The 21,896-nt window shown below is 40.6% G+C and overlaps 1 protein-coding gene across 1 annotated transcript; it reads right to left on the bottom strand.

Moving 5' to 3' along the window:
- Window positions 1-281: 281 nt before the first annotated feature.
- LOC126974891 (fibroin heavy chain-like) lies at window positions 282-9,201 on the bottom strand. The gene has a single exon (XM_050822602.1). It carries the CDS (start codon window positions 8,442-8,444, stop codon window positions 297-299), a length of 8,148 nt encoding a protein of 2,715 aa, XP_050678559.1. The 5' UTR covers window positions 8,445-9,201; the 3' UTR covers window positions 282-296.
- Window positions 9,202-21,896: the final 12,695 nt, after the last annotated feature.

Genomic DNA, 21,896 nt, shown 5'->3' with positions numbered 1-21,896 from the left:
GACAACTGCAATCATGCTGAGCTTAAGTTAACGGCCGTTCCCAATATACTATCTACAGATATAGATAAATTATGACCTTCTACTGTCAGTAATTAGCTGTCAATAATCTGAAGCTATCCCAATATACCCGGTAAGTCATTTTTATAGCCTTATATTGGGACGCGTGAATTGAAATTTCCATACAAACTTCTATCGCAGGTAAGCTATACGTCGTCCAATTGACCGACAGCGTGTACGGATAAAGTGAATAACCGTCGTCAACGACAGTTACGATTTTATCTCAAGTAAGAGATAGACTAAATATTGGGAACGGTCGTAAGACAGCCCAATGTAAAAGACTTGTATATAAAATCATCAGCATAACTATTCATAATCGATATTTCTTTGAAATTATATAAAGATTTCGTACCTTGTACTCCATCTGAGCTTGTAGAAATCACTGGTAGAACGACACCTGGTCTTGAAGGTAAGCCAGACAGAGCTGAACAGTCAATAGGTTGAAAACCGTCATACAATCCACTCCCAGAGCCTGTGACAAAACCAGAATTGTAATTTGGAACAGAAGATGGAATTATTTCAATGGGAAATAATGGCTTACCTGTGACAGGTCCGCTTCCTGGGTAATAAGCTGGGTTTCCTCGTAGTGCATTACCAGGACCAAAGGTTGGTTGTCCTCCATTTTGTGGCCCGTTAAATCCTTGGTCTTGATCCAATCCACTTGTGGAGTCTGTGCCTGAACCAGTTCCACTGCCAAACCCGAATCCAGATCCAAAACTAGTACCAGATGTGTCATTTGGACCAGTCAATGGAATCGGTTCACTTGGAGACACTGAGTTACCTGTGCTGGGTCCGCTTACTGCGTTGTTAGATGGGTTTTTTGGTAGTGTATTACCAGGGCCAAAGGTTGGTTGTCCTCCATTTTGTGGCCCGTTAAATCCCGGGTCTTGATCCAATCCACTTGTGGAGCCTGTGCCTGAACCGGTTCCACTGCCAAACCCGAATCCAGTTCCAGAACTAGAACCAGATATGTCATTTGGACCAGTCAATGGAATCGGTTCACTTGGAGACACTGAGTTACCTGTGCTGGGTCCGCTTCCTGCGTTGTTAGCTTGGTTTCCTGGTAGTGTATTACCAGGTCCATAGGTTGGTTGTCCTCCATTTTGTGGCCCGTTAAATCCTTGGTCTTGATCCAATCCACTGGTGGAGCCTGTGCCTGAACCAGTTCCACTGCCAAAACCGAATCCAGATCCAGAACTCGTACCAGATACGTCAGTTGGACCAGTCAATGGAATCGATTCACTTGGAGACACTGAGTTACCTGTGCTAGGTCCGCTTCCTGCGTTGTTAGATGGGTTTCCAGGTAGTGTATTACCAGGACCAAAGGTTGGTTGTCCTCCATTTTGTGGCCCGTTAGATCCTTGGTCTTGATCCAATCCACTGGTGGAGCCTGTGCCTGAACCAGTTCCACTGCCAAACCCGAATCCAGATCCAGAACTAGTATCAGATATGTCTGTTGGACCAGTCAATGGAATCGGTTCACTTGGAGAGACTGAGTTACCTGTGCTAGGTCCGCTTCCTGCGTTGTTAACTTGGTTTCCTGGTTGTGTATTAACAGAACCAAAGGTTGGTTGTCCTCCATTTTGTGGCCCGTTAAAGCCTTGGTCTTGATACAATCCACTTGTGGAGCCCGTGCCTGAACCAGTTCCACTGCCAAACCCGAATCCAGTTCCAGAACTTGTACCAGATATGTTATTTGGACCATTCAATGGAATTGGTTCACTTGGAGACACCGAGTTACCTGCGCTAGGTCCGCTTCCTGCATTGTTAGATGGGTTTCCTGGTAGTGTATTACCAGGACCAAAGGTTGGTTGTCCTCCATTTTGTGGCCCGTTTAATCCTTGGTCTTGATCCAATCCACTTGTGGAGTCTGTGCCTGAACCAGTTCCACTGCCAAACCCGAATCCAGTTCCAGAACTAGTACCAGATACATCTGTTGGACCAGTCGATGGAATCGGTTCACTTGGAGACACTGAGTTACCTGTGCTAGGTACGCTTCCTGAGTTGTTAGCTTGGTTTCCTGGTAGTGTATTACCAGGTCCAAAGGTTGGTTGTCCTCCATTTTGTGGCCCGTTAAATCCTTGGTCTTGATCCAATCCACTTGTGGAGCCTGTGCCTGAAACAGTTCCACTGCCAAACCCGAATCCAGTTACAGAACTAGTACCAGATATGTCATTTTGACCATTCAATGGATTCGATTCACTTGGAGACACTGAGTTACCTGTGCTAGGTCCGCTTCCTGCGATGTTAGCTTGGTTTCCTGGTAGTGTATTAACAGGACCAAAGGTTGGTTGTCCTCCATTTTGTGGTCCGTTAAATCCTTGGTCTAGATCCAATCCACTTGTGGAGCCTGTGCCCGAACCAGTTCCACTGCCAAACCCGAATCCAGATCCAGAACTAGTACCAGATGCGTCTGTTGGACCATTCAATGGAATCGATTCACTTGGAGACACCGAGTTACCTGTGCTAGGTCCACTTCCTGCGTTGTTAGCTTGGTTTCCTGGTAGTGTATTAACAGGACCAAAGGTTGGTTGTCCTCCATTTTGTGGCCCGTTAAATCCTTGGTCTTGATCCAATCCACTTGTGGAGCCTGTGCCCGAACCAGTTCCACTGCCAAACCCGAATCCAGATCTAGAACTAGTAACAGATATGTCTGTTGGACCAGTCAATGGAATCGGTTCACTTGGAGAGACTGAGTTACCTGTGCTAGGTCCGCTTCCTGCGTTGTTAGCTTGGTTTCCTGGTAGTGTATTACCAGGGCCAAAGGTTGGTTGTCCTCCATTTTGTGGCCCGTTAAATCCTTGGTCTTGATCCAATCCACTGGTGGAGCCTGTGCCTGAACCAGTTCCACTGCCAAACCCGAATCCAGTTCCAGAACTTGTACCAGATATGTCATTTGGACCATTCAATGGAATTGGTTCACTTGGAGACACCGAGTTACCTGCGCTAGGTCCGCTTCCTGCATTGTTAGATGGGTTTCCTGGTAGTGTATTACCAGGACCAAAGGTTGGTTGTCCTCCATTTTGTGGCCCGTTTAATCCTTGGTCTTGATCCAATCCACTTGTGGAGCCTGTGCCTGAACCAGTTCCACTGCCAAACCCGAATCCAGTTCCAGAACTAGTACCAGATATGTCTTTTGGACCAGTCAATGGAATCGGTTCACTTGGAGAGACTGAGTTACCTGTGCTAGGTCCGCTTCCTGCGTTGTTAGATGGGTTTCCAGGTAGTGTATTACCAGGACCAAAGGTTGATTGTCCTCCATTTTTTGGCCCGTTAAATCCTTGGTCTTGATCCAATCCACTGGTGGAGCCTGTTCCTGAACCAGTTCCACTGCCAAAACCGAATCCAGATCCAGAACTAGTACCAGATACGTCAGTTGGACCAGTCAATGGAATCGATTCACTTGGAGACACTGAGTTACCTGTGCTAGGTCCGCTTCCTGCGATGTTAGATGGGTTTCCAGGTAGTGTATTACCAGGACCAAAGGTTGGTTGTCCTCCATTTTGTGGCCCGTTAAATCCCTGGTCTTGATAAAATCCACTGGTGGAGCCTGTGCCTGAACCAGTTCCACTGCCAAAACCGAATCCAGATCCAGAATTAGTACCAGATACGTCTGTTGGACCATTCAATGGAATCGATTCAATTGGAGACACTGAGTTACCTGTGCTAGGTCCGCTTCCTGCGTTGTTAGATGGGTTTCCAGGTAGTGTATTACCAGGACCAAAGGTTGGTTGTTCTCCATTTTTTGGCCCGTTAAATCCTTGGTTTTGATCCAATCCAATATTGGAGTCTGTCCCTGAACCAGTTCCACTGCCAAATCCGAATCCAGTTCCAGAACTAGTACCAGATACGTCTGTTGGACCAGTCAATGGATTCAATTCACTTGGAGACACTGAGTTACCTGTGCTAGGTCCGCTTCCTGCGTTGTTAGATGGGTTTCCAGGTAGTGTATTACCAGGACCAAAGGTTGGTTGTCCTCCATTTTGTGGCCCGTTAAATCCTTGGTCTTGATCCAATCCACTTGTGGAGCCTGTGTCCGAACCAGTTCCACTGCCAAACCCGAATCCAGATCCAGAACTAGTACCAGATGCGTCTGTTGGACCAGTCAATGGATTCGATTCACTTGGAGACACTGAGTTACCTGTGCTAGGTCCGCTTCCTGCGTTGTTAGATGGGTTTCCAGGTAGTGTATTACCAGGACCAAAGGTTGGTTGTCCTCCATTTTGTGGCCCGTTAAATCCTTGGTCTTGATCCAATCCACTGGTGGAGCCTGTGCCTGAACCAGTTCCACTGCCAAAACCGAATCCAGATCCAGAACTAGTACCAGATACGTCTGTTGGACCAGTCATTGGATTCGATTCACTTGGAGACACTGAGTTACCTGTGCTAGGTCCGCTTCCTGCGTTGTTAGATGGGTTTCCAGGTAGTGTATTACCAGGACCAAAGGTTGGTTGTCCTCCATTTTGTGGCCCGTTAAATCCTTGGTCTTGATCCAATCCACTTGTGGAGCCTGTGCCCGAACCAGTTCCACTGCCAAACCCGAATCCAGATCCAGAACTAGCATCAGATACGTCTGTTGGACCAGTCAATGGATTCGATTCACTTGGAGACACTGAGTTACCTGTGCTAGGTCCGCTTCCTGCGTTGTTAGATGGGTTTCCAGGTAGTGTATTTCCAGAACCAAAGGTTGGTTGTCCTCCATTTTGTGGCCCGTTAAATCCTTGGTCTTGATCCAATCCACTTGTGGAGCCTGTGCCCGAACCAGTTCCACTGCCAAACACGAATCCAGATCCAGAACTAGTACCAGATACGTCTGTTGGACCAGTCATTGGATTCGATTCACTTGGAGACACTGAGTTACCTGTGCTAGGTCCGCTTCCTGCGTTGTTAGATGGGTTTCCAGGTAGTGTATTAACAGGACCAAAGGTTGGTTGTCCTCCATTTTGTGGTCCGTTAAATCCTTGGTCTAGATCCAATCCACTTGTGGAGCCTGTGCCCGAACCAGTTCCACTGCCAAACCCGAATCCAGATCCAGAACTAGTACCAGATGCGTCTGTTGGACCATTCAATGGAATCGATTCATTTGGAGACACTGAGTTACCTGTGCTAGGTCCGCTTCCTGCGTTGTTAGATGGGTTTCCAGGTAGTGTATTACCAGGACCAAAGGTTGGTTGTCCTCCATTTTGTGGCCCGTTTAATCCTTGGTCTTGATCCAATCCACTTGTGGAGTCTGTGCCTGAACCAGTTCCACTGCCAAACCCGAATCCAGTTCCAGAGCTAGTACCAGATACATCTGTTGGACCAGTCGATGGAATCGATTCACTTGGAGACACTAAGTTACCTGTGCTAGGTCCGCTTCCTGCGTTGTTAGATGGGTTTCCAGGTAGTGTATTAACAGGACCAAAGGTTGGTTGTCCTCCATTTTGTGGCCCGTTAAATCCTTGGTCTTGATCCAATCCACTGGTGGAGCCTGTGCCTGAACCAGTTCCACTGCCAAACCCGAATCCAGATCCAGAACTAGTACCAGATGCGTCTGTTGGACCATTCAATGGAATCGATTCATTTGGAGATACTGAGTTACCTGTGCTAGGTCCGCTTCCTGCGTTGTTAGATGGGTTTCCAGGTAGTGTATTACCAGGACCAAAGGTTGGTTGTCCTCCATTTTGTGGTCCGTTAAATCCTTGGTCTAGATCCAATCCACTTGTGGAGCCTGTGCCCGAATCAGTTCCACTGCCAAACCCGAATCCAGATCCAGAACTAGTACCAGATGCGTCTGTTGGACCATTCAATGGAATCGATTCATTTGGAGATACTGAGTTACCTGTGCTAGGTCCGCTTCCTGCGTTGTTAGATGGGTTTCCAGGTAGTGTATTACCAGGACCAAAGGTTGATTGTCCTCCATTTTGTGGCCCGTTTAATCCTTGGTCTTGATCCAATCCACTTGTGGAGTCTGAGCCTGAACCAGTTCCACTGCCAAACCCGAATCCAGTTCCAGAACTAGTACCAGATACATCTGTTGGACCAGTCGATGGAATCGATTCACTTGGAGACACTAAGTTACCTGTGCTAGGTCCGCTTCCTGCGTTGTTAGATGGGTTTCCAGGTAGTGTATTAACAGGACCAAAGGTTGGTTGTCCTCCATTTTTTGGCCCGTTAAATCCTTGGTCTTGATCCAATCCACTGGTGGAGCCTGTGCCTGAACCAGTTCCACTGCCAAACCCGAATCCAGTTCCAGAACTAGTACCAGATACATCTGTTGGACCAGTCGATGGAATCGATTCACTTAGAGACACTAAGTTACCTGTGCTAGGTCCGCTTCCTGCGTTGTTAGATGGGTTTCCAGGTAGTGTATTAACAGGACCAAAGGTTGGTTGTCCTCCATTTTTTGGCCCGTTAAATCCTTGGTCTTGATCCAATCCACTGGTGGAGCCTGTGCCTGAACCAGTTCCACTGCCAAAACCGAATCCAGATCCAGAACTCGTACCAGATACGTCAGTTGGACCAGTCAACGGAATCGATTCACTTGGAGACACTGAGTTACCTGTGCTAGGTCCGCTTCCTGCGTTGTTAGATGGGTTTCCAGGTAGTGTATTACCAGGACCAAAGGTTGGTTGTCCTCCATTTTGTGGCCCGTTAAATCCTTGGTCTTGATCCAATCCACTGGTGGAGCCTGTGCCTGAACCAGTTCCACTGCCAAAACCGAATCCAGATCCAGAACTATTACCAGATACGTCTGTTGGACCATTCAATGGAATCGATTCACTTGGAGACACTGAGTTACCTGTGCTAGGTCCGCTTCCTGCGTTGTTAGATGGGTTTCGAGGTAGTGTATTACCAGGACCAAAGGTTGGTTGTGTTCCATTTTTTGGCCCGTTAAATCCTTGGTTTTGATCCAATCCAATCGTGGAGTCTGTCCCTGAACCAGTTCCACTGCCAAATCCAAATCCAGTTCCAGAACTAGTACCAGATACGTCTATTGGACCAGTCAATGGATTCGATTCACTTGGAGACACTGAGTTACCTGTGCCAGGTCCGCTTCCTGCGTTGTTAGATGGGTTTCCAGGTACTGTATTACCAGGACCAAAGGTTGGTTGTCCTCCATTTTGTGGCCCGTTAAATCCTTGGTCTTGATCCAATCCACTTGTGGAGCCTGTGCCCGAACCAGTTCCAATGCCAAACCCGAATCCAGATCCAGAACTAGTACCAGATACGTCTGTTGGACCAGTCAATGGATTCGATTCACTTGGAGACACTGAGTTACCTGTGCTAGGTCCGCTTCCTGCGTTGTTAGATGGGTTTCCAGGTAGTGTATTACCAGGACCAAAGGTTGATTGTCCTCCATTTTGTGGCCCGTTTAATCCTTGGTCTTGATCCAATCCACTTGTGGAGTCTGAGCCTGAACCAGTTCCACTGCCAAACCCGAATCCAGTTCCAGAACTAGTACCAGATACATCTGTTGGACCAGTCAATGGATTCGATTCACTTGGAGACACTGAGTTACCTGTGCCAGGTCCGCTTCCTGCGTTGTTAGATGGGTTTCCAGGTACTGTATTACCAGGACCAAAGGTTGGTTGTCCTCCATTTTGTGGCCCGTTAAATCCTTGGTCTTGATCCAATCCACTTGTGGAGCCTGTGCCCGAACCAGTTCCAATGCCAAACCCGAATCCAGATCCAGAACTAGTACCAGATACGTCTGTTGGACCAGTCAATGGATTCGATTCACTTGGAGACACTGAGTTACCTGTGCTAGGTCCGCTTCCTGCGTTGTTAGATGGGTTTCCAGGTAGTGTATTACCAGAACCAAAGGTTGGTTGTCCTCCATTTTGTGGCCCGTTAAATCCTTGGTCTTGATCCAATCCACTTGTGGAGCCTGTGCCCGAACCAGTTCCACTGCCAAATCCGAATCCAGATCCAGAACTAGTACCAGATACGTCTGTTGGACCAGTCAATGGATTCGATTCACTTGGAGACACTGAGTTACCTGTGCTAGGTCCGCTTCCTGCGTTGTTAGATGGGTTTCCAGGTAGTGTATTACCAGGACCAAAGGTTGGTTGTCCTCCATTTTGTGGTCCGTTAAATCCTTGGTCTAGATCCAATCCACTTGTGGAGCCTGTGCCCGAACCAGTTCCACTGCCAAACCCGAATCCAGATCCAGAACTAGTACCAGATACGTCTGTTGGACCAGTCAATGGAATCGGTTCACTTGGAGAGACTGAGTTACTTGTGCTGGGTCCGCTTCCTACGTTGTTAGTTGGTAGTGTATTAGCTGGGTTACCTGGTAGTGTGTCAACAGGACCAAAGTTTGGTTGTCTTCCATTTTGTGGCCCGTTAAATACTTGGTCTTGATCCAATTCCCTTCCAGAGTCTATATCTGAACTAGGTACCATGTCAGGTTCATTTTGAGGCCCATTTGACAGTTGGTCTAGATCGGACTCTTGGCTGGAACCTAGGCTAGTTTGTAGATCAAAGTCACTCGTGTCTGTGTTCTCATTAAAATTATTATTTTCACTTGGACTAACTGTTGTGGAAATAGTACCACTCTCAGTGCCTGTATTCAAATCACTGTTTTGAATAGTTTCATCGTTACTTGCATTCAAAACTGTGTCTCCTAATGGATTTTCGAATCGAGATTCTGTTATTGTTGCTGGAGACGTTATTGTTGCTTGTGCATTTGATGAGAACCTTGACGTTAAAGTACCAGTCTTTTGTGTCCTTAAATTAATTGGCACTCCAATTGTGGGACTTCTAGCTTGAGATGACAAGTCAATCTTTATTTGGGACTTTATTGGTTTTGTTGATGTAGTTCTAGAAAAGGGAAATGGTTTTTTATTTGTTGGCTTTCTTGAAGGCCTTACTGGATATTGGGGATGGCTTCTGTGAACGTGTGGGTGATATGGGTAGTACGGGTTATAAGAAATATCTCTTCCGGGGTAAAATGGGGGTACGGGAGGTATACCAATCGGATATGATGGGATTTGATTAGCAGCGAATGCATTTGGTATACCAGGATAAAGATGAGGTGATATTGGATGGTAATTTTGACTCGGACCTCCAGGGTATACCGGCGTTTGCGGTAGGTATCTTGGAGAGTATACCGCCAAGGGATTATAGTAGCCTGTCGCAAGAGGAATACCCGCTGGACCTGAAAGTAAGTGATCTATAAATTTTTCTAGTTTTCGTAAGATATTCTTTTATGTTTAAATGCTTATACATTTTACACTCCTGTCAAGAAACAAATTTAATTTTAATTTTAAGACCATAGAGAATTTTAATCTTCGAAGCCCACCATTTCTTTTGCTGACAATTGGCAAATTAATACAACATTACATTCTACATTTATTTGTAGTCATGGGTATACATAAGAGTTACAAATCACAATAAACTTTCTTCATTCCTTGCCCGCATGCTGTGGCGTACATAATATAATAATTAAAAACATGTCAAAGAATTATTGAAATGAGTAAAAACATTAGTTAGTAAGTAATTAAATTAAGTAAAATGATATTTTAAATTTAATTGAGTGAAGCATCTGAAAAGATGTCTTTTATTGAATAGTACGATTGTGTTAGTGGGAGATTAATAGTTTCTTTAAACACGTTATCTAAAGTTCTGTGATATTGTTTGGTAGATTGTTAAATATTACCGGCGCCATTCCAAGAACACTATTGGACATAGAAGCTGAGTTGCTACCATGTAAACGTAATCTATTCTTGCTTCTCAAATTTATATTGTGGATTTCAGATGTTTTAACAAACATATCATGGTTAGTTATTACAAAAAAACACATCAAATTTAATTTAAAATTTCTTGAACTTTTGACGGAAGTCGACCCGAATGAATTTTCGAAAAAAATTACATGCCTTTTAGTAATACATATCTTTGCAAAGATTCATCCTTATCAGGAACAGCGTCCATTGCTCCAATAATACAGGATGTAATTTCCGTCAAAAGTTCAAGAAATTTAAAAAACGAAATATGCAGTTATTTTTTTCTTATAAATCGAGGGCATGATTCCTTTCCCGACTTTCCTCTAAGTCTCGTAGTTTCCGACTTGGCCATCACCGCCTTTAACAAAAAACCGGCCTGTGTAGTGAGGTCAAAGTAAGAATTTTGACCTCACTATATATTTCATCACACACATCACATCCTTCTTCATTTCATCTTAAATTTTTGACTCACCAGTATTTATGTTTGTATATCTCTTGTATTGATTCGGTACTTTCTGTTCTTTAGCCTGAGTGGCACTTTGAGCGTTTGCCTTCACAAAGTTATTACTTGCTTTAAGTTTGGTTTTTCCGGTAATTCCTCCATCGCTTATATTTGCTTCATTGACTTCAGATGGACTATCATCCAGTGGATCATCGAATGTTTCTGCAAAAGATTATATATAATTGTTAATTAAAAGCAATATTCTTGCATTATTTCCTTTGAAAGCTGAAATAGCGTACATATTTTTATCTTGCCCGCTAGTGTTTCTATTGCAAGATTTTAAGCCATCTCGCTGTAAATTAGATCTCGCAGAAATTGTACTCTGAATGATTGAGGTAAGATTTAGAATTTAAGGGTCAAAGCAAAATATAGATAACTTAATAGATACAGATAAGCTTATAAAGCGTTTTAAAACCTTGATTGCAACAAACTACTTTACGATCACATTATCTCTGGACCTCGCTGGAACGTGAAGCCCCCTCCCGTTCCCCTTTCACCCCCTCGCGATCGTCCTGTTGCGTCAGTACGGTTTGCAGATTCATTTCCGTTTCCGTATTTATCACTGCTTTGTTTTGAAGTTTTCATTGTTACGTTCTTAGATTAAACATTGGTCTCCGCTGCGCTCCAACTACTTAGATACTTCAGGCGTAGTCTCTAGGTGCGGCAACTAATAGTACGTCCAAGTGGGCGTACTCGAGCCAGTCTCGAACAATGTGTGTCGTTGACCTGCCACATGTTCTGTTAAACTTTGCTTATAATTGAAACTAAAATGCCAATAAAATGGCTGCGTAGTATAACTTTGCAAAAATAATACTACAAGAAATAAGAAAGACACTGGGATCACATATCATCAGTATGTATTTTGTATTTTATTAATTTCAATGTAAAATAACACGAAGCGTATGTTTCAAAATTTTAAATATGCCATTGAGTGTCAAGATGCCACGCACACAAGCATCTAGTAGTTGTCGTAATAAAAACGTATTAATCTTAGGTAGAGCGATATCTAGTTGGAGCGATCTTTAATCTAAGGTTACGTGTTGTCTTTTGTTGTAAGTAATTCTGCAGTTTCTGTTGTTGTGTGTCGCTATAATAGTACTGCCAGAAAAATAAATACTTTATTTACTTAACCCAGACTTAATAATCAGCATTACATCACAACACCTTTACATTAATCTATAACACTGATAAAACAAATCGTAGTTTATTTATTAATAATAATATCGTTGTCATGCTTGTTTTGCAAACCGTACCAAAGCGAAGATGTGACGTCATCGACGTTAGGTCCAGATATAATATTACCGGTTAGTACTGCTTTCGTGGGTCGATTACCTAACCATGTTGCATTCAAGGGTTTCATAATAAGCGTCATTTTGGATATGTTTAATCACGGACTAGTAAAAAAATAAGGACTCCGTGTCACCTTACATAACAGTGTAGCATCAAAACAATTCGGATAACGTGTAAATACATAGACCCACGCACACACACTACTACAGGCCGATAGGCTGCCATTAAGAGAATTGTCATCGTCTGTAACAGATCAGTTTGCGTTTCAATAAAATATTTTAAATGCCTTTATTAATATTTAAAATATTTGTGGCCATATGATATATATGATTATTTAAGAGAGAGAAAATTGTGTAACTAGTATTCCCTGTTACCGCACACACACTAGCGTAACGGTGCTTCACTTGCTAATATCACAGCGCGGAGTCCATCTTTATTTACTCGTCCGTGATGTTTAACATCCAAAATGGCGCCGAAAATCTTTGCTGTCATTTTGACATTAATTGAAGTTTTTCGTTTCTTCTGTTGTTTTTTTAATCGTGTTGCAACAAAATTACGTAAATGACCCCTGATGCATACATCTTACTTACCAACTGGTATCATTTTCACGTTAATAATGGGGTGACCAAGCCGGTCAGGGATCTTTGTCGTAATAACTTCGTATTTCGTACCATCATCTGTAATTATCGCGTTTTTATTTGCGTTTAAAAACATTTGCAATGGCTTAAAGTTTCCCGAGACGTAGGTATAAACAGGGTAAAACCATATGTTGCTGGTATCCAATAAAAGAAATAAGAAAAATGTACTTTAGCGGTCGAGAATATGAAAAAGACCGTAATTGGGGGAGCAAAGGATTCAGGGGAGCAATTTCGCCTACGTTATGGATGCGCGTGAATTCGAATTTGAATCCCTACTAATATTATAAGTGTGAATGTAAGTTTGTTTATCACACGTAGGCTACCTTTTAATGTAAAAATATATAATAAATGGAGGGGTTGAAATAGGGGATGGCAGTTTGTATGGTAATTCGTCACTATCGAAGATAAAACCATGAAACTTTGTGTTTAGGCACTTGAAAAGAAATAATTTATAAACATTAGTTCGATCATTTTGAATTTTTGACCAACATGAGGATTAAATAGGTGATTAAAGTTCACTAAGGAAATACTTTTGATGAGACTGTCCACAATGACAAGGGATATTTTTTTAATGCAAATAAGGGACGAGACGAACAGGACGTTCAGCTGATGGTGATTGATACCCATAACAATGCAGTGCCGGTCAGGATTCTTGAAAAACCCAAAAATTCTGAGCGGCACTACAATTGCGCTCGTCACCTAGAGACATAAGATGTTAAGTCTCATTAAATGCCGAGTGATTTCATTAACTACGGCGCCCTTCAGACCGAAACACAGTCATGTTTACACATGCTTGCATGGATGCTTCACGGCAGAAATAGGCACCGTTGTGGTACCCTTGGTAACAATAATGAATGTAAACAATAATAAATGATAACATAAATGATATTTTATTAAATACCGTTTCAATGCCTTTAAAATATTTTTTAAATTATTAAAATCTGACATTCCATTTAAAAGATATAATCAATTTATAAATGACAATCTTAAGAAAATAAATGTAAACAAAAATAAATCTATAGAGTGACTTACGGTCGTTTTCAATAACCTATCTATCCTTAGTTTAACTTACATACATACATACATATAATCACGCCTCTTTCCCGTAGTGGTTGGCAGAGACCACTTCTTTCCACTTGCTACTATTCTTACATACTTGTTAAGGTTCGTCCACTTTCATTATTTCCTTTCATACATGCTCTTCGGTTTAGGGTACTATTGACCTGGCCTTTTTCCAAGACGTCCCTGATTTGATCTCGAAACGTCCGCCTAGGTCTTCCCCTTCTAACACTTTCATTCACAATGGCCTTATACACTTTGTTCGTCAATCGTTCTTCATTAATTCTCTCGACATGTCCAAACCGTCTCAGCATGCCTTTCTCAATTTTTGTCACAACATATTCTTTCAGACCACAACATTTCCTTATCTCACTATTTCTTATCCTGTCACTAATTTTAACTCCTATCATACGTCTCAACGCTCTCATCTCTACTGCATTTATTCTGCTTTCATGTTTCTTCTGCCATACCCAACTTTTACTACTGTACATGAGTGTTGGAACCAACACCCCCTCATGCACAGCCAAACGAGCCTTATTAGACACCTTCTGCCTGTTCATAAAGGAGTGCAAAGCTCCATTCACCATGTTTCCTGCATTCACTCTTCTTTCAATATCACTTTCATACTTTCCTACTTAGTTTAACTTACTAGTGGTAAACAAATCTATCCTTTTACGCTTACTTACATTTCAGTAACCTATTGACAGATAGCATTGGACTATAACTATATTGGACATAACTATGGATAGATAAGATCCTGTCATTAAACGGTGACAGCAATGTATCCGTAAGTTAAACTAAGGATAGATAGGTTATTGATACCGGCCGTTAGTAGACTTTCCACTACCACCAGATCGGTGTCTAACGGCCGTTACCAATATACTATCTACAGATAGATATAAATTGCTCCCTTCTACAGTAATTAGCTGTCAATAATCTGAAGCTGTCCCAATATATCCGATAAGTCATTCTTATCGCCTTATATTGGAACGCATGAATTGCAATTTTCATACAAACTTCTATCGCTGGTAAGCTGTACGTCCTCCCATTGACAGACAGCGTGTACGGATAAGGTGTGTTACCGTCGATAAGTTTATTGGGCCAGAAAAGTCAACGATAGTTACGATTTTTATCTCAAGTAAGAGATAGACTGAATATTGGGAACGGCCGTTAGTAGACATTCCACTGCCACCAGATCCGTATCTAAGCGAGTGAAACCACGGCGCATTGCTAGCTAACTATAATATTAAAGTTATTGGAAGCAAAACAAAGAGATCATGAAATTACCACTATCATTACAAGGGCCTGTATCTCTTGGTACTGATGAATTTCCGTGTTGGATAGCTAGGCTGATCCATTGACCGAAATAGCTGCCAGCGCTTGGGTTTCCATTAGCCCTATTGAGGCGCGAAGAACTTTGCACATTCTCCGCGCCTCTCGGCCCCACGGTCCAAATGTATCGACACCAAACGGTACAAATATGTATGACCGACATATTTGCGACGCTTGCTTCGGTAGTCGAAGCCCCAGAACCAACGGACGTATCTTAGACATGAGAAGCACTATCCTTCGTGCCCAAACCACCAGGATCAATCCGTCAAAACATATTGGTACTCTCTTCTTTCTTATTCAATAATAATTAAATTCTGCAGGTCATAAGGTTTAATTTTACGGTAGTATTTTAATAATTTACTTACCGTCTATCACAAACTCATCCGAGAATTCTGAAAAAGAAAGTTATTGTATCTAATAAGTACATAAAATTATTTAAGGGAACAATTCCTGTATATATATACAGGACGTCCCAAAGTTATGGGACATGAAAGGAAAGTACCTTAAATATCGTAGATATGGTATTTTACTGAAAGAAGACTTTATGTTATTTTTAAAAGTTAGTAATTCTGCATTCAAAGATTTTCTAAAAAATTACATGCCTCATCTGGGACTCGAACCGACTTAAATGTAAAAAAAACACCCCTACTTTTATGATGCCAATCGAAAGAATAGCCAAAAAGTAAAAAAATAACTCTTCTTGAGTTACATAGTATTTTAAAAGAAAGGAGCAACGTAAAATGTTTGAGTCAAATATCAAAAAAGTTATTTATTGCCGACGACGTCCGAAAAGTGGAGATATTATCATTCCATAGATAGCATTGATTATTCGTAAATAAGTACCGACTTCATGATTAAAATAGGTATTTTATAGCATAGTTTTTTTTAGTTTAAAAGCGATACGAGAACGTGGGCGAGTTACAAACAGAATTGTGCCATATCATATCGAGTATTCATCATAAAATGGTAAGAAAATCAAAAGTCAGCGGACACTATAAAAGATTGGCGATTTGCGTAAGACAGGAGGGATCAAATTTTGAGCATTTAATTAATTTATTTACAAAAAAAAATACCCACTTAATTGACTACTTTCTCATATCTACATATCATAAAAGTATGAGTGTTTTTTGTTCATATTTAAGTCGGTTCGATTCCCAGACGAGGCAAGTAGTTTTAAGATAATCTTTAAATGCAGAATTACTAACTTTTAAAAATAACATAAAGTATTCTTTCAGTAAAATACCCTATCTACGATATTTAAGGTACTTTCCCTTCATGTCCCATAACTTTGGGACACTAATAAAAAGGATGTTAAAATAACAACACGGTTTTATCATTTCTCGAAACAAATATAGTGATTTGACCAAATGCCAGAGTTGGTTCCGCGAAATGACAAAAAGTCTTTTCTTTGGTATTTAAAAGATATATTTGGTAAGACTTAGAAATAATTCGGTGAGAATTTACTATCGTGTCGTAGGTGGAGGGGGAGAAAGATGTCCTCTGTCCCCTGGCTCACTCCCCCACTCCCATGAAAAGGTAACGCACCATTCTCTTGAAAATCAAATTAATGTAACCTAACCTCAAAACAGAAAAAGTTTCTCTAAAGGCCAAGTAGATGCCTAAGGGTAGGGGCCTATATTATCTAAAATAAAGTTTTTGAAATTTCGACCTGTGTGGGGTGTGAAATAGGGGAATTTCGACCTGTGTGGGGGGTGAAATAGGGGAATTTCAACCTGTGTGGGGTGTGAAATAGGGGAATTTCGACCTGTGTGGGGGGTGAAATAGGGAATAGCTAGGAATAGTTCAATTTTGATTATATTTGGTACAAAAACTATACTAGTGAAACTTGGTAAGTAGATGCATTCTGTGAACTGCACTAAAATTTTCACATAAATATAGAAAAAATAATTTGGGTTTTCCCATACTGATTTTTCCAACTGAAACTCAAAAGTTTTTTTTTCATCAAACCCCGTAAAAATGATATTAAAAGTTTGTAATATATTTATTTTTCTAAACTGAATAGTTTGCGCGAGAAAAAACTTCCAAAATGGTAAAAATGTCCCCCCCCCCCTTGTAACTTCCAAAATAAGAGAATGATACAACTAAAAAATATATATTATGATGTAGGTACATTACCGTGCAAATTTCCACGAAAATTGTTAGAAAAATTTGAACCAGATTTAGTAAGTGGTTTTTTTTTAATTTAAATAAAATACACTATATAATATATACTATACTATACACTATATATTAAAACATCGATCAAAGTTACAACGAACTACAAGAACTTTTATATTATGTTACTTGCTGCTACGGAACCCTTTATGGGTGAGTCCGATATGCACTTGGCCGTTTTTTTTATAATGGGGGAAATGGGCAAGAGGCTTATTATAATGTAAAGTGATGACGCAACCGTCCATGGACATCCGCAACATCAGGTGTCAAGAGATGCGTTGCCGGCCTTTAAGGTGGGAGCACGATTTTTTCGCTTTGGTCCCTAAGTCGTATACGGTTAAGGAAATCTGCAGCCGATATTTGATTCCACAAAGTGCCTGGCCGTGGCAACGCGCGGTTGTTGAATGCCAGACAGGGGTGGGACAGACGCCTACAAGTGACGTTTTCAGAAGACTGTACTGCCATCTGTTAGTTGGCCCGAAAATGAAATCTTTGTCAGCTGTCGCTTGCTTTGAAACCTTTTAACTTTTTTATTTGTATCACTGCCCACTGGTCATATTATGGCAGCTACTTCTAGCGTTTGCGCATGTATTTAGCTCTCGTGTTCCATTTTGCATATTTACACTACTAAATCTATCCTTTATGTTCTATGTTGTGACAAAATTAAATAACTAACTCTAAGCGCAATTTCAACATATATTATAAAAAAAATTGCAATACCTACATTAAAAAGTAGAGTTAGTTTTTTAATTGCGTCACAACATTAAAAATGAATTTTATAATGAAGCTTATACATATTTATTTTCGGGGCCAATCTCCAGATGGCGCTAGTTTACAAATAGACAGCTCATAATGCGTAGAGAGAGCTGTCTTTTCCCTATATATTATTATACTCTTTGATGCCAGACGTCAACGTGAAATTCGGCCGGTGGAATTAACCCGAACAGCTCCTCTGAGCACTCTCCGCGATAAATGCAGCAGAATATGCAGAGAGAACACACATCTCTACGTAACGCACGAGAATCAAGACGATCGAAGACATACAAATTACACCCTCGTTATGAATCGCTTGTTTACTTCCCTCTGTGAATAATGTACTATTCTTACCTTGTGGTTTAGCATGTGCGTAGATCGCCTGCAAACAGAACAAAGGAATTTAATTAACGATACAATTTGTTAGTTAGATATTCATAATCTCTAAGACTAAGCCTAAGTATCTAAAGGTCGTTCCCAATATACGCCAAGTTTAGTAACTAGACTAATTGATAGCTTCCGTCTCACTCACACAAGAAAAAGAAAAACTTATGCGAGTCTTATGTAAAGAAATGAGATAGAGTGATTAGAGTTTTTGTTTCGCCATGCGTGACGGTTTTTTCAAAGTCAGCAAACCCGGTGTGATAAACAAACTTGACAGCGCTGCACAGATATTTTGTTTACTTCTATTTGCGTCTATAAAAATAGCTATTATTGTTGTGAAACGTATGAAATATCCACTATTTAACAACAGTTACAACGTCAAGTAGAATCGAAGGAAATATGTTGCGATGTTGTGTTTTACCATGTAAAAGTGATAGTGAAATAACACATGTGTTATATTATGTATCTATATATATAGGATATTATCTGTCTCAAGTTGGCCACGCCAAACCGATGTCTAGTTACTATACTTGGTCTATGGTTCCCAATATACAGATACAGATAAATTACTACCTTCTACTGTCAATATACCCGATAAGTCATTCTTATCGCCTTATATTGCACTCGTTGTACGGATATCATTTTCAATTATACAAATCATTTCAATTACATATGCAAAGTGATGCAACAAAATACACAAACGTCAATTACTAAATGCCTTACACGAGTAAGTCAAAAAAATTTAATTAATAAGTAAAAACATAGAAGTTATTGAGTACATACTTAAAGTACAATAGAGAAGATGCATCAGTCCACACATACCGTAAATAAAATAAAAAAGTTTAACTTAAAAAAATAAAGAAAATAAAAAATACATAAATCAGATTTCCCAGTGACAGGATTATGTGTGACGCATGGACCAACCATCGCCTTCCTCGACCATATTTTAAGAAAGGTAACGACCCGCCCCACGTCGCTGCCACAGGCAGTGACGGCGACGTGGGATTATATATTACTTACGAATATTATTAAACTGATTAATAATAAAATAAAAACTTAAAATATGTATCTCTTATACAATGTTCTTTTTATTGTCATCACGCCTTTTAATTTCCTTAGCATTTCAACCTCTAATCTAAGGCTGGGGGCGTACTCCCTAAATCGATATTCGATATATCGTGGCATTAGTCGTCTCGAATCCTACTCTTAGTTACATCGTATTCAATGTCGAAATGATGAGTAACGAACGAAACATTTTTCGATGTTATCGGCCCTAACCCTACTCTTAGTTGAAAATGTCAGAGACGAATATTCGAATTTGACAAATAATCAAACGTCACTTTTACGATAATATCAACGACACCTTCTATGCTGTCGTTGCTATTATCGTTTCAAGATGTAGTTGTGTGTGTATTTTGATTTTGGAGTCAGATTCTTGAATCTTTTGGTGTATATTAAATAAATAAACATGGGTACGCTAAATATTTAAACATATTGAACAGGTTTTTTACTTCCAAGTAATTTTATTCGTTTTAGTGATCGTTTATGCGTAGAAAGTAATGCAAGGGTTGAGTTACTTTAAAAAAATATATTCGCAAGTTTTGTATTATTTATTCAATCTTAAATGGTCATATTATATCATGGTCCTTTGCGTCTAAGCTATGTTTTGACTTGTGACACTTAACAGCGACATAGCACAGATAATATTTAGTTTTTCAAGGTTTGCACATAATTCATTCACACTAACATGTAAAAAAAAACAAAATATTAGTCTATGGATACGATAAACGAAAAGGAATTCGAACATTTGTTAGAGTAGGGTAGTTCCGATATATTCGGGGTATTATCGTATCGTTCCGAATGTATCGTTGTCGATTTTGCGAGTAGACCTCCTAAATCCAAAATATGAGTCGTGTTTAAATAATATCAATTATTTAATAAAAAAAGTAATAATAATAATCTGCATTAATATAAATTATCGCATATTGGATGCATCAACCTTTAGAGCTTGAATTCATAATATAAGATACATTTTAGAAAACACAATTAAGTACAAAAATGAACAAAATACTTACAATGAACAAAAACACTACTGCCAAAGAAAGTCGCATAGTCAAGGATATAATATGAATCCTCTATAGACCAATATTCGACTACAAATAAAAACTATTTCAGCAGCCAATTTATACCGATATTAATTTCGATCAAACAAAATAAATTCGCGTTAAATAAATATGATAATAGGCAATAAATTATCAATTACAACTGATTAAACAACGCGCGGACGTATATTGTTTTTCCGATGAATTTTTATTTGTTATTGTAGTCGAAAATCAATAAACTACTTACTCTGTGGACGGCTAAATCCCATGGCCATAATTTCATGCTCTGTGGATACTCGATGGCTTTGCCCTCCAGATGACCGTGGAATTGGCATTGGCGAAGCTTTAAGACCTCCTTAAGTTGTCGAAGAGCGTTGATACGAGAAATGGGTACGAGATTTTTAGTGGTAAAAGCGCTAAGCTGAGTCTTCTGGGGGTTAAATTGGACAAGGTTCATTTTACCCCATTCCGCAACCATCTCAAGAGAGGACTCGATAGAAGACAAAAGTTTCTTCGGGCACTGGTCGACGATTTCTCGAGAGAGACCTGCATGGCCCGTGGAAACGGCATCACCAGTACTGTCGTCTGCATAGCAATGTATGTAGGAGGTGTCCAACATATCATTAATATGCAGAAGAAACAGTGTAGGAGATAGCACACAGCCTTGGGGCACTCCAGCGTTCACGGCTTTCGGGTTCGAACCATAACCGTCGACAATGACCTGTATGCTGCGCCCAGTGAGGAAGTTGGAGGTCCACTTGCATAAATTCTCGGGAAGGCTAAATGATGGAAGTTTTGAGAGAAGCGCCTTGTGCCATACACGATCAAAAGCCTTCGCTATATCCAGGCTAACTGCTAGGCCTTCTCCCTTGCTTTCGATAGCCGCTGCCCATCTATGTGTTGGTATAGCAGAAGATCGCCTACATACCGACCATGGAGAAGCCGTACTGTTGGTCGTTGATCAGCTGGTGACCCTCTAGGTATAACAAGAGCTGGCGGTTTATTATGCTCTTCATAATTTTTGAGAGCAGGATGGAAATAGCACTAGGCCGGTAGTGCCTAATCCGACCTGTCTTCTTATTTTGGGATTGGATGGTCAAGGGCTGACTTCCATGAGTCCGGTACTACCCCTTTTGACTAGTAGTGTTGGAATAAACGCGTTAGCATCGGCGTCAACTCAGTTCAAGTTCTGAGCATGATGGGAGAAATGCCATCCAGTTTCTGCGCAGTGGGAGCGTATCTACAAGAAACAATTACGAATAGCTAATATATTTACCAGTGGGAGGCTCCTTTGCACAGGATGCCGGCTAGATTATGGGTACCACAACGGCGCCTATTTCTGCCGTGAAGCAGTAATGTGTAAGCATTACTGTGTTTCGGTCTGAAAGGCGCCGTAGCTAGTAAAGTACTATTACTGGGCAAATGAGACTTAACATCTTATGTCTCAAGGTGACGAGCGCAATTGTAGTGCCGTTCAGAATTTTTGGGGTTTTTCAAGAATCCTGAGCGGCACTGCATTGTAATGGGCAGCGATAGCGCGTCCGGATGAATCAAGCTGTCATTTTAGCAAGAGGGTGCCAAACTCGATATTAAACATTTACTTTGTATTTTTATATCAAAAAATTCTTCAGTAAATATCCTGCTTTTTTATTTAATGAACAGACACGCAACTAGTTGTAGGCTCTGGGATCAATTTTCATTAATTCCATTGAAGTGTAATGACGAAATTGATAAAAAGTTCCTTTTTGCTTATTTCCTTTAAGGTATCATGATGATACAAGCTACTTAGAATTGTTAAATAATCTGAAGATGTCTGTGAAACAGAGTGTATACGCAAACATTAATAATTTATTAATAGTTAAAAATATTAAAACACTCGAATAGCACCTAAATACTA

This window comes from Leptidea sinapis, chromosome 2 (assembly GCF_905404315.1).
Source record: "Leptidea sinapis chromosome 2, ilLepSina1.1, whole genome shotgun sequence".
Taxonomy (NCBI): Eukaryota; Metazoa; Arthropoda; class Insecta; order Lepidoptera; family Pieridae; genus Leptidea; species Leptidea sinapis.
This window is presented reverse-complemented; position numbering and strand designations above follow the sequence as displayed.